This window comes from Ahaetulla prasina, chromosome 3 (genome assembly GCF_028640845.1).
Source record: "Ahaetulla prasina isolate Xishuangbanna chromosome 3, ASM2864084v1, whole genome shotgun sequence".
Lineage (NCBI taxonomy): Eukaryota > Metazoa > Chordata > Lepidosauria > Squamata > Colubridae > Ahaetulla > Ahaetulla prasina.
Window position 1 is genome coordinate 1,697,294 of NC_080541.1, and position 14,420 is coordinate 1,711,713.

The 14,420-nt window shown below is 45.6% G+C and overlaps 1 protein-coding gene across 8 annotated transcripts in view; it reads right to left on the minus strand.

Moving 5' to 3' along the window:
- Nucleotides 1-758: 758 nt before the first annotated feature.
- EFR3A (EFR3 homolog A) overlaps nt 759-14,420 on the minus strand; it is a 58,967-nt gene continuing 45,305 nt past the window's right edge. For all 8 annotated transcript variants that reach the window (XM_058176798.1, XM_058176797.1, XM_058176800.1 and 5 more), the window contains 6 exons: nt 10,388-10,515; nt 8,148-8,236; nt 7,253-7,301; nt 5,624-5,727; nt 3,842-3,891; nt 759-3,080 (listed from right to left, as the gene is read on the minus strand). In XM_058176798.1, the coding sequence (XP_058032781.1) occupies nt 2,975-3,080; nt 3,842-3,891; nt 5,624-5,727; nt 7,253-7,301; nt 8,148-8,236; nt 10,388-10,515 (526 nt within the window). In that variant the 3' untranslated portion in view covers nt 759-2,974. The remainder of the gene's footprint in view (nt 3,081-3,841; nt 3,892-5,623; nt 5,728-7,252; nt 7,302-8,147; nt 8,237-10,387; nt 10,516-14,420) is intronic.

Genomic DNA, 14,420 nt, shown 5'->3' on the forward strand with positions numbered 1-14,420 from the left:
TATTTTTTGAATTGCAGGCTGGGGTTGCTGAAAGCTGAGTGGGGCAACAAATCCTCTCCCTCCCTCCCTCCCTCCCTCCCACACACACACACACACACACACACACACACAACACACAGGTGCACTCCTCTTCTTGGCCTGCCCCCTGGTGGGGCTGTCCATGGTTTCTAGATCAAGAGTGATGGAAGTTGTCCAATGCCTCTGGTGGGTTTGGTACTGGGGCAAAGGGGACAAGAGAGAGTTCTGCCTTGTACAAATGTGGGGGGGTGGGCGTCTTTGAGGTCCACTGAGTTCACTCAGGTTGCCAGCAGTGGTCTCCCAGCAGGCTGAAAGAAACATGAAGTTCAAGAATTTGGATGTAAAACTGATATTGTGTCCAAGGGGTCGGTGGGCACCTTTTCTTGTGGCTGGAAACTTATTCACTCCATTTTTTTATGGCCAGTCAAGGCCATGTGGAGCAGAATAGCAAGCCCCACGGATGTGACTGGTGAAGGGACAAAATATACGACTTTTCCCCCTCAGGTTGGGTATTTTTAAAAGAGGAACATTAAGCAACTTTGAAGACCTTTGCAGACACTCAAAAAGGTCAGTGGGGGTGTAGGTTGCCCACCCCTCTTGCACTTTCCCTCTCAAAAGGCAAATGCTTCACTAGCACACTACTTAAATTGTTTGTCAATGATTTTCATTACCTAAATCATTATTTATTAAATGTCAACAAAAGCCTTAAAATAGGAGGAAAAAAAATCATATTTCATGACTCTTCCTTTATGTAAATTTTATTGCTTACAAGTGGATTTGCACAGTGTTCTTACATTTAACCGAACAGCTTGTTACAGAGTATGCAGAAATCTACCGATCTACTGAAGCGTCGGTGAAACAGACAATTCGGTGGTTAACGACAGTCTTCTGCAGTAGAGCAATTTTCATTTTTTTGCGTTAAAATGCCAACGGAAAGCTATACATTCTTTCAAAAGGAACAGCTGAAATGCTAAGGAACAGACTGGCCTACTTAAAACTACCAGCAGGACTTTCGAGGGACAAAAACATTCGAACGACACCAACACGGCCACGAGCACGGGTGATCAAGTACGCAGGCCTTTGTATCGGGTGTTTCTGAAGCGCGAGGGATTGTTACAGAATCAGCAACATGGCTTCGTGGACTTCCGCTTTTCCCCACCAGCATAATGCACCGCGTGAGGAATGTTTTCAGACCCAGGAGGCAGCCTGTCCTCTTTTTGCATGTTTTCCCCGCCCCGCTAAACGCTACACAAGAGCCACGAGAGTTGTGGAAATGTCGCAGTTCCACTGTGGACTATAACAACCAAAGATGGAGGCAGCCCAGCAGATGAGGCATGAAAGGCCAGGCGTCTGTTGCATGCAGAGCAGTGGGGGAAGCAGCTGGACGGACAGCAGGACCAGTCAGACTGCATGGGGTGAACATGGCAGAGCATTTGGCCTTCCCTTCAGGGCTGGCGCGTAAGCAGCCACACTTTGGAAAAAGACAGAGGGGCCTTCCCTTGGCTTTTTGCTCTTCAGGAAGACGCCCCTCGGATGACATCAGACGCCCATACAGCTTACCTTCCAAAACCAAAAAGGGGGAGCTAAGGGTGCCAAGGGAGGGGGGCGCGGGCGTCCTGCGAGGGGCGCTGCCTCTCGTCTGAGCAGGCCGGAGCAGCTGCAATCACAGGGGGATGCTGTACCAGAGAGGCGGTTTCGTCCTCCTCTAAGAGCTGTGATTGCGCTGTCAAACTGAAAAAAAGGCCTTGGTTACAGTGAGCACGTCCAGAGTTCGGCTCTTTTAACAGGCTGGCCAAAAAATCAAAAAATATATAAATTCCCTAGGACTTCTCCCCAATTTGTGTCCCCGGGCCACACGTATCAGTCACCCCCGTCAGCAAGCTGGCAACTACAGTACATGTTAAATTACCAAAGCTTGCCTGCTGTTTATTGAGCTTTTGAAGTTATTTGTGGGACAGGCTAAACATTTAAAATCCACCCCCCTTGTGCAATGGGTGTTAATGAAAAGGCGTCAGAAAATGGGAATATCTTGACTAGGAGGCCTCAGCCAGGGAAATGGCAGTTGGCAGATGAAAAAAAAGGAGCATGTACATTACATTAAAAATTCTAAGTTGCCTAGGGGCGCGATCCATATTTTTTGTTTTTCAGTTAATAAAATATCACTATCATCGCTATATTACAGAGAGAAATAGTTCATAGAATAACCAACTCTTCTATTACAATTTCAGAAATGTGTTTTTAAAAACCCTCTCATTTTAAAATGCCCTTAATATCTTGTGCTATACTAAATATATTTATATCCTCTATATACCGCTCTGCAGCAAAAATACACTTCCCCCAAAGTATGGGCTTTAAACTAGACATTTTTTTTAAGACGTGAAAAAATACTGCAGGCTTTAAAGCTCAAAATGAGGCTTTTTTTTATCAGAACAGTGCGTGTGACAACTATTTGCAGAAGCACAGAATTTTGAGAAAGCAAAACTATGGTTCAGATTAGCCATTGTGGGCACGTGCCAGTTTTTCAACGTGGCCTACTATTTAGCATCATCCTTCAGTTAATGATAGCAAAGTGCCCACCTCGTATTGTTTAAGGTGCTCAAGATTTACATTACGAAAAAGGTTTTGACGGGAAACGAGCCAGCCCAGAATTGGATAGTTAGCATTGTCACTTCTAGACAAAGTGGAAGAATAAACCTAGACACGCCCTTATTTCCAAATCGTAAAACCAGCTGCCCAAAAATAAATTGTTTTTCATTTTTCTTCGCAACAGCTTCGAGAACAGCGTGTACAAAATAAAGATATTTCGGGTGCAATCCCAGCCTAACTGCCCTTCATGTTCATGGCCGTTTTTGAAAACTCGATTAAATTGCGGCAAAGAGTGAAGAGAGCAAGGAACTCCTTCTGGACCTTACACAGTGTGTGCTCTAAGACTAAAATAATTCCCAGCAGAGGACCCTCAATACACACAAAGATCCGGAAACTTCATCTCATAGACAGGAACAGATTGGTAATGGGGGCAGCCGGCCGTGATGGTCAGGGTCCCCGAAGGACTGGGAGGGGGCCTGTAAAAAGAAAGACCTCGGGGTTACACACTGCAGACTTTCAGCTGGAGATTCTGCCTTTCGGGCTGGCTTGGGACCCCGACTTTAATCAAGTCAGATCCAAAACGGTTTCAATTGAGGAAATGTATTTCTTCCTATGTTGTCATTCTTATTGTCTTCTGATGGCTACTGGAGACAGTTTGCAAACTAATAATATTTGAACAGTAAAAAATACATGGTGGGAAAGCAATTGAAGCCAACAGAGACTAACACAAACTCTGGTTAATCCGGCAATCGTCACTGAGAATCAACTTGTCAGAACAAAATATTGCAGGTAGTCCTTGCTTAGTGACTGCAGTTGGGACTGGCGACTCCATTACTAAGTGAAACAGTTGTAAAGTGAAACATCCTGTGACTATGTTTGACTGATGAGTCTGCAGTTGTTAAATGAGCATGGTTTGTGACTTCCTGCTGGCTTCCCCAATGACCGCTTGTCAGAAAGTTGCAAATGTGACCAGCGAATTCTGCAACCATTGTAAATTCATACCAGTTGCTAAGCACCCAAATTGCGATGCCGCATCGGTCATGAGTGTGGAAAACCAGTCCTAAGTCACTTTTTTTCAGTCCTGTTGTAAGTTTGATCAATCACTAAACGAACTGTTGTAAATTGAGGACGTACTTGTATTGTCCTTTGGTCATCCCTGAATTTCCCACCCTTTCACCTCGTGACTCCCAAATTCCCACCCTCCAATATTCCCAGCCAAAATCCAACTAGTCCTTACCGAATGGTGAGCTCCAGTATCTGAGCCAGTCGGTCATGGAGGAGGTTTGCCTGGAGAGAGAAAAGAGATCGGGTGACAGTCAAGGCGAGATTCCTTTCGGTGGGACAACCTGCCTCACAGAGTTGTGGGGGCTCCAGCGCTGGAGGTCTTCAAGAATAGATTGGACAACTATTTTTTCAGGGATGTATGTATAAGGACTTGTGCTCTGGAAGGGGGTTGGACTAGAAGACCTCCAATGTCCCCCTTCCAGCTTTCGGATTCTGTTACTCTTAGAATTGTAATAATATAAGTCTAACAAAGAGAAGGGCCAGGGGACACATGACAGCAGTCTTCCAATATTTGAGGGGCTGCCCCAGAGAAGAAGGGGTCCACCTATTCGCCAAAGCCCCTGAGGGCAAGACAAGAAGCAACGGATGGAGATTAATCGAGCAGAGACGCAACCTGGAAGTAAGGAGAAACTTCCCGACAGTGAAGACAATCAGTGGAACTCCTTGCCTCCAGAAGTAGTATGAGCTCCATCACTGGAGGCTTTTAAGAAGAGACTGGACAGCCACTTGTCTGGAATGGGGTAGGGTCTCCTGATTGGAGGGTTGGACTAGAAGACCTCCAAGGTCCCTTCCAACTCTGTTATCCTGTATCCTATTCTGTATTCTCTTCTTGAGGCATCCCATATCCCAGATTATCCCCCACTGAAGGCCCCCGATAAAGCTGGAAAAATCCCCTCTGGGAGAAAAATGCTGTCACATGGCCGCCTTCTCTCTTCTTACGCCTCCCCAGGAGAAACGGAAGTGTTGGGTCACCAACTACAACCCCTTTCCTACCGTATCATCAAGCAGAAACCTTTCACAGGGAGTTTCCTTCCTCAGCCAGGGGTTTCAATCTGGTAGCCCTACTCTGGATGCCAGTTCCCATCCACAAGAGGGACAGTGAAAGGGGTCTGCTCCCACTCCCCACGCTTTGCCCACTCGTCTGCCCTGATCTCACACTTCATTACGCAGAGGAAAACACGGCAATGCAAAGTCTACTTTGCACCAGGTTGTTCCTCCCAACCCTCATAGGAGAAGGTGGGACCATGAGCAATGCAAGCGGAGAAGAGAGACCCCAGCTTAGCTTGTGCTGTAGACCCTCCAGCTGTTGTGTCTTGTCCGCTCTCACCGCAGCCAGGGTCTGCTTATCTGCTCCCGAACACGGAGGAATGTATGCCTCCCGGCTCCAGTTCTGGCTCCATGCCCAGACAAGCTGCAGAGGAGGGGGCACCTCCCGGTCCCAGCCCTGGCTCCATGCCCAAGCAGGCTGCAGAGGAGGGAGCACCCCCCGGCCCCAGCCCTGGCTCCATGCCCAGGCAAACGGAGCAGCTAGACCCCTCCCCCTCCTCCACAGCATGTGAGCCTGAGGAAGGTTTATTTCCAATAGCTGCTGATTGGAGTGATCCTCGCATCAGAAGATTGGATAGGCAGAGGCAACAGAAGGAAGGGAGGGGCAGGCCTTAATGAGTGCTGAGTCATGGAGCCACACCCCATGGCCTATATAAAGGATCTGCTTTCTGGCAGTCTCTGAGTCAGGCAAAGTCGAACTTATCTTGCTGAAGTCACTTTCTGGTCTCCTGCCTGCTCTGAGGACTTTGCTAGGACTTTGGGCAGAGCTGCAGAGGCAAGCCTGATTCGGATTTCCCTGACCCGGCCGTCAGCGGAGGAGTGGGACACGACACCAGCTGCGTTGCAAGGCTATCTGGGCATCACCAAGCAGGGGGCTGTTGTAGAAAATGTTGCTTGCTTGGCTCACCTTGGTCTCGCACTGTGCTGCGATCTCTTCAAAGGGGGCTTTCTGAAACTTCTCAATGACCAGGCGCCTCTTCTCCTTCTCCTGCTCTTCAAGGCCGGTATTATCTTGGGAAGTTGATATTTTTTTTAAAAAATGAAGAAAGAAAGAGAGAGGAAAGTAAAGGCCCCGTTCCCAAAACATGCGATGAGACGGCTTCCCCAAACGCCCTGGTTGAAGCCCTCGGCCTGGGACACCCTCTCAGCCTGGCTGTGGGCAGCTGGCTGGCTATGCCAGAGACTGCAAGGTCTCCGTGAGAGTAAAAGCATCGGTGGTCTCCCGGGGGGCTAGAGACCCCCCCCCCAAGAATTCTGTCCATTCGTATCTGAATAAATGGGCACTTCTGAATTACTCACTTTAGGCACTAGGCTGTATTTTGCTATGCCGTGTGAAATAAATGGCTTAGGACCTGGGTACTTACGGGACCGCCTGCTGTTACCATACGCCTCCCACCGACCCGTACGCTCCCACAGAGAGGGACTTCTCAGGGTGCCGTCCGCCAAACAATGTCGGCTGGCGGCCCCCAGGGGAAGATCCTTCTCTCTGGGGGCTCCTACCCTCTGGAACGAGCTTCCCCCGGGTTTACGCCAAATACCTGACCTTCGGACATTTCGTCGCGAACTCAAGACTCACCTTTTTATCCGCGCGGGGCTGGCTTAAATTGGGATTTTAATCTTAAATTTATTAATTTTAAATGGGGTTTTAGTAGGGTAAATTTTAATCATTGGGCTAATTTAAATAAGTTTTTTAAATCGTATTTTAAATTTGTATATTGTATTGCCGGTTTTTTATTATGCCTGTACACCGCCCTGAGTCCTTCGGGAGAAGGGCGGTATAAAAATCAAATAAAATAAATAAATAAATAAATAAATAATAATAATAAATAAAAACTTAAGAAGTGCAAAGCTTGTTTTTAGTTGGAGAAATATTAGTTCAGACTTTAGTGGATGGACCTGATCCAGTTTGGAGCCCAATTCGTCACATCATTAATATTAACTGAGCTATTAAACATGCAATCGTTATTTTCTCACCCCGATTGTCCCAAAGGTGCTTTTTCCAAAACACAACTAGACTTTCTTGGTTTTTTTTCCTTGAAAACGTTTTGCTTCTCATCCAAGAAGCTTCTTCAGTTCTTCGGAATATACTAGCCTGAATGTAGTTTTAAATTGGATTTTTAAAAAAGGGGGTTTAAATGAGGTTTTAAATTTGTATTTAAAAGTTAGAGCATTAATTGAATTTAACTATCTATTCTTTAGCTGTTTTTTATCTATTATATGTTTTCTGTTATTTTTTGTCTGTGAACATACAAATATACAAATATACAAATATAATAAATAATAATAATAATAATAATAATACAATTCCACTACTGCAGAACTGAAGAAGCTTCTTGGAGAAGCCCCTTTGGGAAAGCATGACCTGGATGACTGAGAATCTCCAGAGATATTCCTGGTTGTTTAACTGAGGAGAAACTATCCATAGTAGCAAGGATTATGATTACGTTTGGGGGGGGAATTCTGCTTATTAAGAGTACGATATAACAAGGAATGGGGGCAGGATACGTATTTTACTATATAATGTGATGCATTTTACCTATCGCCTTCTTCAGTGCTTCAAAGGTAATTTCCTCTGTGCTGTTAACCTGGGTGGGGAGGGGAGAAATATTTTGTTTAAATACACCAACAGTTGAACAAATAAAGAAAAGAAAATAATTTACTCTGTTTTGCAGCTGTAGTTTAACAAGAGGGAAAGAATGAATTGGCCACATAGAAGCCATTAGATGCTTGAAAGGAGAAGCCTGCAAGGAGGCTCAATAATATTTCTGAGTTACAGAATCTGCCAGAAAACGTGGGAAAACAACCCAAAAACCAAGATGAGAAAGCTGGTCAGAGGGGATGATATAAAGGGCTGATTAAAAGAACATCCAAGCTTTTGCACCTGCCATATTCATACTTCATTATGTTCAATCTGTCAACAGTTACACCTAATTGTATGTGGAGAGACAATCTGGTGTAATGGTGAGGGTGCTGGCCTAAAAACCAGGAGACTGGGAGTTCTAATCTTGCCTTAGGCACGAAAGCCCTCTGAGTGACTGGGCCTATCACCAGGAGACAGTGAGTTCTAGTCCCACATTTGGCATGAAAGCAGCTGGGTGACTTTGGGCCAATCAGCAGGAGGAAGTGAGTTCTAGTCCAGCCTTGAGCATGAAAGCTGATGGGGTGGCTTTGGCCAGGCGCAAATTGATGGAAGGATAGGTGCAACTGATAGGGTTAGGGTTAGGTGAGATTACTAAGGACAAGGCCTTCCAGGCTTGGCAACTTTAAGACTTCTGGACTTCAACTCCCAGAATTCTGGGCATTGCATCCCCCCCATTGAATTCTGGGAGTTGAAGTCCATAAATTGCCAAGTTTGGAGAGTCCTAGCCTTAAAGCGATGAGAAAGAAGAAAAGCTTTTCTGAAGCTGCACAATGTCCATGATCAAACTTACTTTATCTTCTGCGCCGTTTCCAGGAAGGAGGTCCACCTGAATGGACACAGTGTCCACGATACTCTTCCTTCGTGACAGCCGGTCCTCATCTGTATATGGAACATCAGAAAAGTTCATATTTCTCATTGTGGGTGATACAAATTATAGCATACAATATATCCCATTCTGGTAAGTTAGGCATGGATGGATGGGTAGCTAGACAGAAAGAAAAGAAAAGAAAAGAAAAGAAAAGAAGGAAGGAAGGAAGGAAGAAAGGAAGGAAGGAAGGAAAGAAAGAAAAAGAAAAAGAAATTGATATAGATTGATGATGGATGGATAGATAACATAGGTAGATAAGATAGATAGATAGATAGATAGATAGATAGATAGATAGATAGATAGATAGAAAGAAAGAAAGAAAGAAATAGATTGATGATAGGGATGGATGGATGGATAGATAGAGAGAAATAGATTGATAGAGATGGATGGATGGATAGATGATAAATTGATGATAATTAGAAATAGAATGATAGAGATGGATGGAGATAAATAGAAAGATAGAAAGAAAGAAAGAAAGAAAGAAAGAAAGAAAGAAAGAAAGAAAGAAAGAAAGAAAATAGATTGATGATATGGAAGGATAGAGAGAGAGAGAGAGAGGGAGAGAGAGAGAGATATATAGATGACAGTGTTAGGTGGATAGAAATAGATGAGAGAGAGATGGATGGATAGATGATATATACAGAGAGAGATGAGAGGTAGGTAGGAAGGTAGATAGATAGATAGATGGATAGATAGATAAATTGATTATAGGTTTCAGGAATTAGGAGAATGATCAAAACCTGTAGAGAATGCAGATAAGTCCTTGAATTACGACCGGTCACCTAGTGACCATTCAAAGTTCTGACAGACCTACCTGGGCAGTTCCTCATGGCCTGAATTTCAAGTTGTGCTGGTCACCCACATCCTCCAGTCACATGACTGCACTCCAGGCCCGTGGCAACCAGGCGCATTTATGGCCATTTGCAGTGTCCCGCGGATGCTAATTGTTGTAAAACTCCTGCATAGTATTTTACATTTCGTGGTCTGGTCTACTTAGAAGAACAAAGTTGGAAGGGACCCTGTAGGTCATCTAGTCCAACTCAGTGGAGCTGATCATAACAGACAGCTGGTCAAACGCAGGTGGAGGTATGAGAACTGTGACCCAAAGGGCCACGCGGTGCTTCTGGCCATCCCCCTTTCCACCATTTATGTGGTATAGTGCAGGGGTCTCCAACCTTGGTGGACTTCAATGCCCAGAATTCCCCAGCCAGCAAAGCCAGGGCTTCAAGTGGTCGAGGCTGGAGACCGCTGGTGGTCTCCTGGGAAAGCGGAACAGCCTGCTTCCTCTCAAAATGGCTGCCTGGGGGAAACGAAATCTGAAGGGACAGGTGTGTAGAAGAGAAGCAAGGAGTCCCTGGCTGCCCTCTGGAACAGCCCCCAAGGTATCTTCAAGAGGGCCGCAAGGATGGCGGCCTTAAAGCTCCAGGAGAGCCAGTGTCGTGTCCCACTCCTCCGCTGACGGCCGGGTCGGGGGAGTCCGTATCAGGCGTGCCGCTGCAGCTCTGCCAAAGTCCTATCAGCGTTCTCAAGGCAGGCAGGAGACCAGAAAGTGACTTCAACAATCCCAGTTAGACTTTGCCTGACTCAGAGAATGCCAGAAAGCAGATCCTTTATATAGGCCTTGGGGTGTGGCTCCATGACTCAGCACTTATCCAGGCCTGCCCCTCCCTTCATTCTGCTGACACCGCCTATCAATTCTCCGGAAGCGAGGATCTCTCCAGGCTCCAACTGTTGGCAATTCACATTCCTCAGGCTCACATGCTGTGGGGGAGGGGGAGGGGTCTAGTTGCTCCATTTGCCTGGGCATGGAGCCAGGGCTGGGGGCTGGAGGCACGTCAGGCCCTTCTTCTTGCTCGGCCTGTCTGGGCATGGTGCCAGGGCTGGGGCCTGGAGGCATGCCAGGACATTCCTCAGCGTTCGGAAGGAGATAAGAGGGGCCCAGCTGCGGGGAAAGCGAGCGAGACACAACAGCCAGGTGCTGTGGGAGTTGTAGTTCAGCAACATCACCGCTCAGCCATCATTGGCCGATCGCAAACGGAAGCGGTTTTATCCCACCTGTTCAACAATCCAGGTCCCCAAACCGAGCGGTTTCCTCTCTGGGCTGTTGCGGTCAACAATTGCCAGGCATGCGTCTGCTGGAAAGACTCCATCCAAAGACTCACCTGTCACCTGCGGCACGTAAGGGACCGACAGCCTTTCCACGCTGTAGCCGCTGCCGCCTAAGGATTCCACAATCTTGTGAGTCAGGAAGAACAAGCTCTTCTCGTCCTTATCGAAGTTCGAGGGAATGCTGTAAAAAAAAAAAAAAAACTTTGTTCGAAATAAAAATCAATGAGATTGTAAGCGGATCCCTAACAAAACAGAATCGAACAGAGCTGGAAGGGACCTTGGAGGTCTTCTAGTCCATCCCCCTGCCCAAGCAGGAGACCCTAGACCATTCTGGACAAGTGGCTGTCCGGTCTCTTTTTTAAAAATCTCCAGTTGTGGAGCAACTCCTGGAGGGAAGCCCTTCCAAAGATAAATCATTCTTACTTATTGCCTTAACAATATCCTTCAAATTTCCCCCTGAATTTTCAAAGTTCTCCTGTCCATCTTCTCAACTTCCTTCCTCTTGGCTGAAAGGGAATTTGGCTGAAATCTTTAATATGTGACACCTCTCCTGCGCGGTTTGCACTGGCTTCCGGTGGTTTTTCGGGTGCAATTCAAGGTGCTGGTTACCACCTTTAAAGCGCTCCATGGCTTAGGACCGGGCTATTTACGGGACCGCCTACTGCCACCAACAGCCTCCCATCGACCTGTGCGCTCCCACAGGGAGGGCCTCCTCGGGGTACCGTCAGTTAAACAATGTCGACTGGCGGCCCCCAGGGGGAGGGCCTTCTCTGTGGGGGCTCCTGCCCTCTGGAATGAGTTGCCTCCGGGGCTTCGTCAACTCCCCGACCTCTGGACCTTCCGCCGTGAGCTGAAGACTCTTTTATTCCATCGAGCAGGGCTAGCCTAAAAATGTAGTTTTAAATGGGGTTTTAGCTTTATTGTTATTGTTAGTTTTTAGTATTTTGGCCATAAATTATATTAATTTTATATTGTTTTTAACTTGCATTATATTGTGTTTTTAAACTGGCTGTTAACCGCCCTGAGTCCTTCGGGAGAAGGGCGGTATACAAATTCGATTATAAATAAATAAATAAATAAAATATCTTAAACTGTACTGAAATCTTGGTTGAGTTGGGTTTTTTTTAATTGATAATATCCTACGAGGCCCATCAAATCTAACCTCAGTTTTAGTAAAACTGCTGCAGGTTTCTCTTTTGGAATGCGACTGTAAAAATGAAACTGCTCTACTGCATCGCTGGGCTTTGAGCAATCAGGCCAGTGAGAATAAGACATTTCTCAAGAGAAACGGAAATGAATACAAGAAAAGATGGCAATACAGGCGCTTCACTGCTGAAATGTCCCTCTCCAGGAGGGCCTTTTACCAAGTTCGCTTGGTCCACCAGTTGCGCCCCTTCCTTGACCGGGATGCCTTATGCACGGTCACTCACGCTCTGGTTACGTCTAGGTTGGATTACTGCAATGCTCTCTACATGGGGCTGCCCTTGAGGTGCACCCGGAGGCTGCAGTTAGTCCAGAATGCGGCTGCGCGAGTAGTAACGGGAGCCGCTCGTAGCTCCCATGTGACACCACTGCTCCGTAGTCTGCACTGGCTTCCTGTGGTTTTTCAGGTGCGCTTCAAGATTTTGGTTACCATCTTTAAAGCGCTCCATGGCTTAGGACCCGGGTACTTACGAGACCGCCTGCTGTTACCCTTTGCCTCCCACCGACCTGTACGCTCTCACAGAGAGGGTCTCCTCAGGGTGCCGTCCGCCAAACAGTGTCGGCTGGCGGCCCCCAGGAGTAGGGCCTTCTCTGTGGGGGCAGTGACGCTCTGGAACGAACTTCCCCCTGGCCTGCGTCAAGTGCCTGATCTTCGGACCTTCCGTCGTGAGCTTAAAACATATTTATTCATTCAAGCGGGATTGGCATAATAGCGTTGAATTTTAATTGGGTTTCTTAACATTTCTTATTATTTTTAAAATTTAAAATTTAAATTTTTAACTATCAGCCTTTATAATTTGCTTTGTTTTAAATGTTGTTTTAATTGTATATATTCTGTTTTATTTTGGCTGTACACCGCCCTGAGTCCTTCGGGAGAAAGGCGGTATAAAAATTTAATAAAATAAATAAATAAATAAATAAATAAAGGGCCTTTTTTTCCAAAAAGCAACTGGATTTTCTTGGGTTTTTCTTTTCCTTTGAAAATGTTTCATTTCACATCCCAGAAGCTTCTTCAGTTCATGAAGAACTCAATGAAGACCTGAAGAAGCTTCTGGGATGAGAAGTGAAACGTTTTCAAAGAAAAAAACCCCCCAAGAAAGTCCAGTTGATTTTGGGGGTGGGGGGGCAACCACGACCTGGATGATCTCTGAGAATCCCCACAGATGCCGCTGAAATGGCTCTTGGGCGATACTTGGAGTCGCTTTGGTTTTGGGCATCTTTTCCCCACCGTTTCTGAAGAGGGTCCCTGTGGGATGTGTGGCCCTTTGCAAATGCATCATCAAAGTGTGTTAACAATATGCTTTTATTCTGTTTGCACGTCGATCAAATTCTTTTTTTCACACATCTTTCATCATTCGAAAGAGGGAGAGGGAGTTTTCCCCAAAATAAGACCTCCCTGATACTAAGCCCAATCGGGCTTTTGAGCGCATGGCAATAAGGCCAAGCGCTTATTTCAGGGCTCCAAAAAATATAAGACAGGATCTTATTTTCAGGGAAAGACGGTCCCGTGTATTATAAGTTGGGATCTTTCAGAGAAGAAATGTATCCTTGTAGGCTATGGAAGCATCCAAACTACGTGGGGACCAAGGACTTGGGCTTTGGCGATGATTATTCCCCTTGTCTCTCGGTTAATGAATGAGAGCGGGCTATAATGTTTAATTTCTGGGGTCCTGCGTGATCTCTGTCCTGAGACATTCTCTTGCAATTTTCTTGCAGATCAAGATGTTACCTCGTTCGGTCATAAAACATCCACAAGAAAACAAGCTCACAGAGTACCAAGGACCCCACAGTCCTCCTCTTCCTGCTCTCCGCAAACCCCACTAACACTGATGATGTTACCTCGCTGGGTGATGAAACATCTGCACGAAGACAACCAAGAGAGCACCAACAACCCGACAGTCCTCCTCCACTCCGCAAATCGTGTTCCCTCCCAGCACCCATGATGTTACCTATGGTAGCTGGGTATGTCAAACTATTATCTTTCTCACTTTTCCCATTACTTATTCTCTTAGCATCTTATCCTTATAATTTTGTTGTTTGTACCTTATGATTAATACTGATTGCTTTTATTTAGTATCCCGTGATTATTACCGAGTGTTGTATCTTATGATTTATGATGATGGTATTTTATGATTATAATCATGACTTATCATTTGTTTGTATGTTCACTGAGAGCTTCTCAGTGAACATACAGCGAATATGTAAACATACAACGAGCTCAGTGAACATACAGAACATACAAATTCCTTGTGTGTCCAATCATGCTTGGCCAATAAAGAATCTCCTCTCCTCTCCCTCCCTCCATCTTTTCTTTCCTTCATAACCCTATCTTCCTTCCTTCCTTCGTCCCTCCCTCCCTCCTTCCTTCCTCCTTCCTTTTTCCCTTCCTTCCTTCCTCCTTTTTATTTATTTATTTTATTTATTTATTTTGTTACAACATTATATACAAGCACATATATTGAAAGGAAACAATAGGACAGGAACAATAGGGTAGGCACTTTGTGCACTTATGCACGCCCCTTATTGTCCTCTTAGGAATGGGGTGAGGTCAATGGTAGATTTTGGTTAAAGCTTTTGGGATTATGGGAAGAGACCATAGAGTCAGGTAATGCGTTCCAAGCACTGTTACAGAAGTCATATTTTCTGCAATCAAGTTTGAAGCGGTTGACATTAAGTTTGAATCTATTGTTTGCTCTTATATTTTTATGATTGAAGCTGAAGTAGTCTTTAATAGGAAGGACATTGTAATAGATGATTCTGTGTGTTAAACACAGGTCTTGTCGGAGTCGGCGGAGTTCTAAATTTTCTAATCCCAGGATTTCAAGTCTGGTGGAATAAGATATTTTGTTGTTTACAGAAAAGTGGAGAACTCTTCTTGTAAAA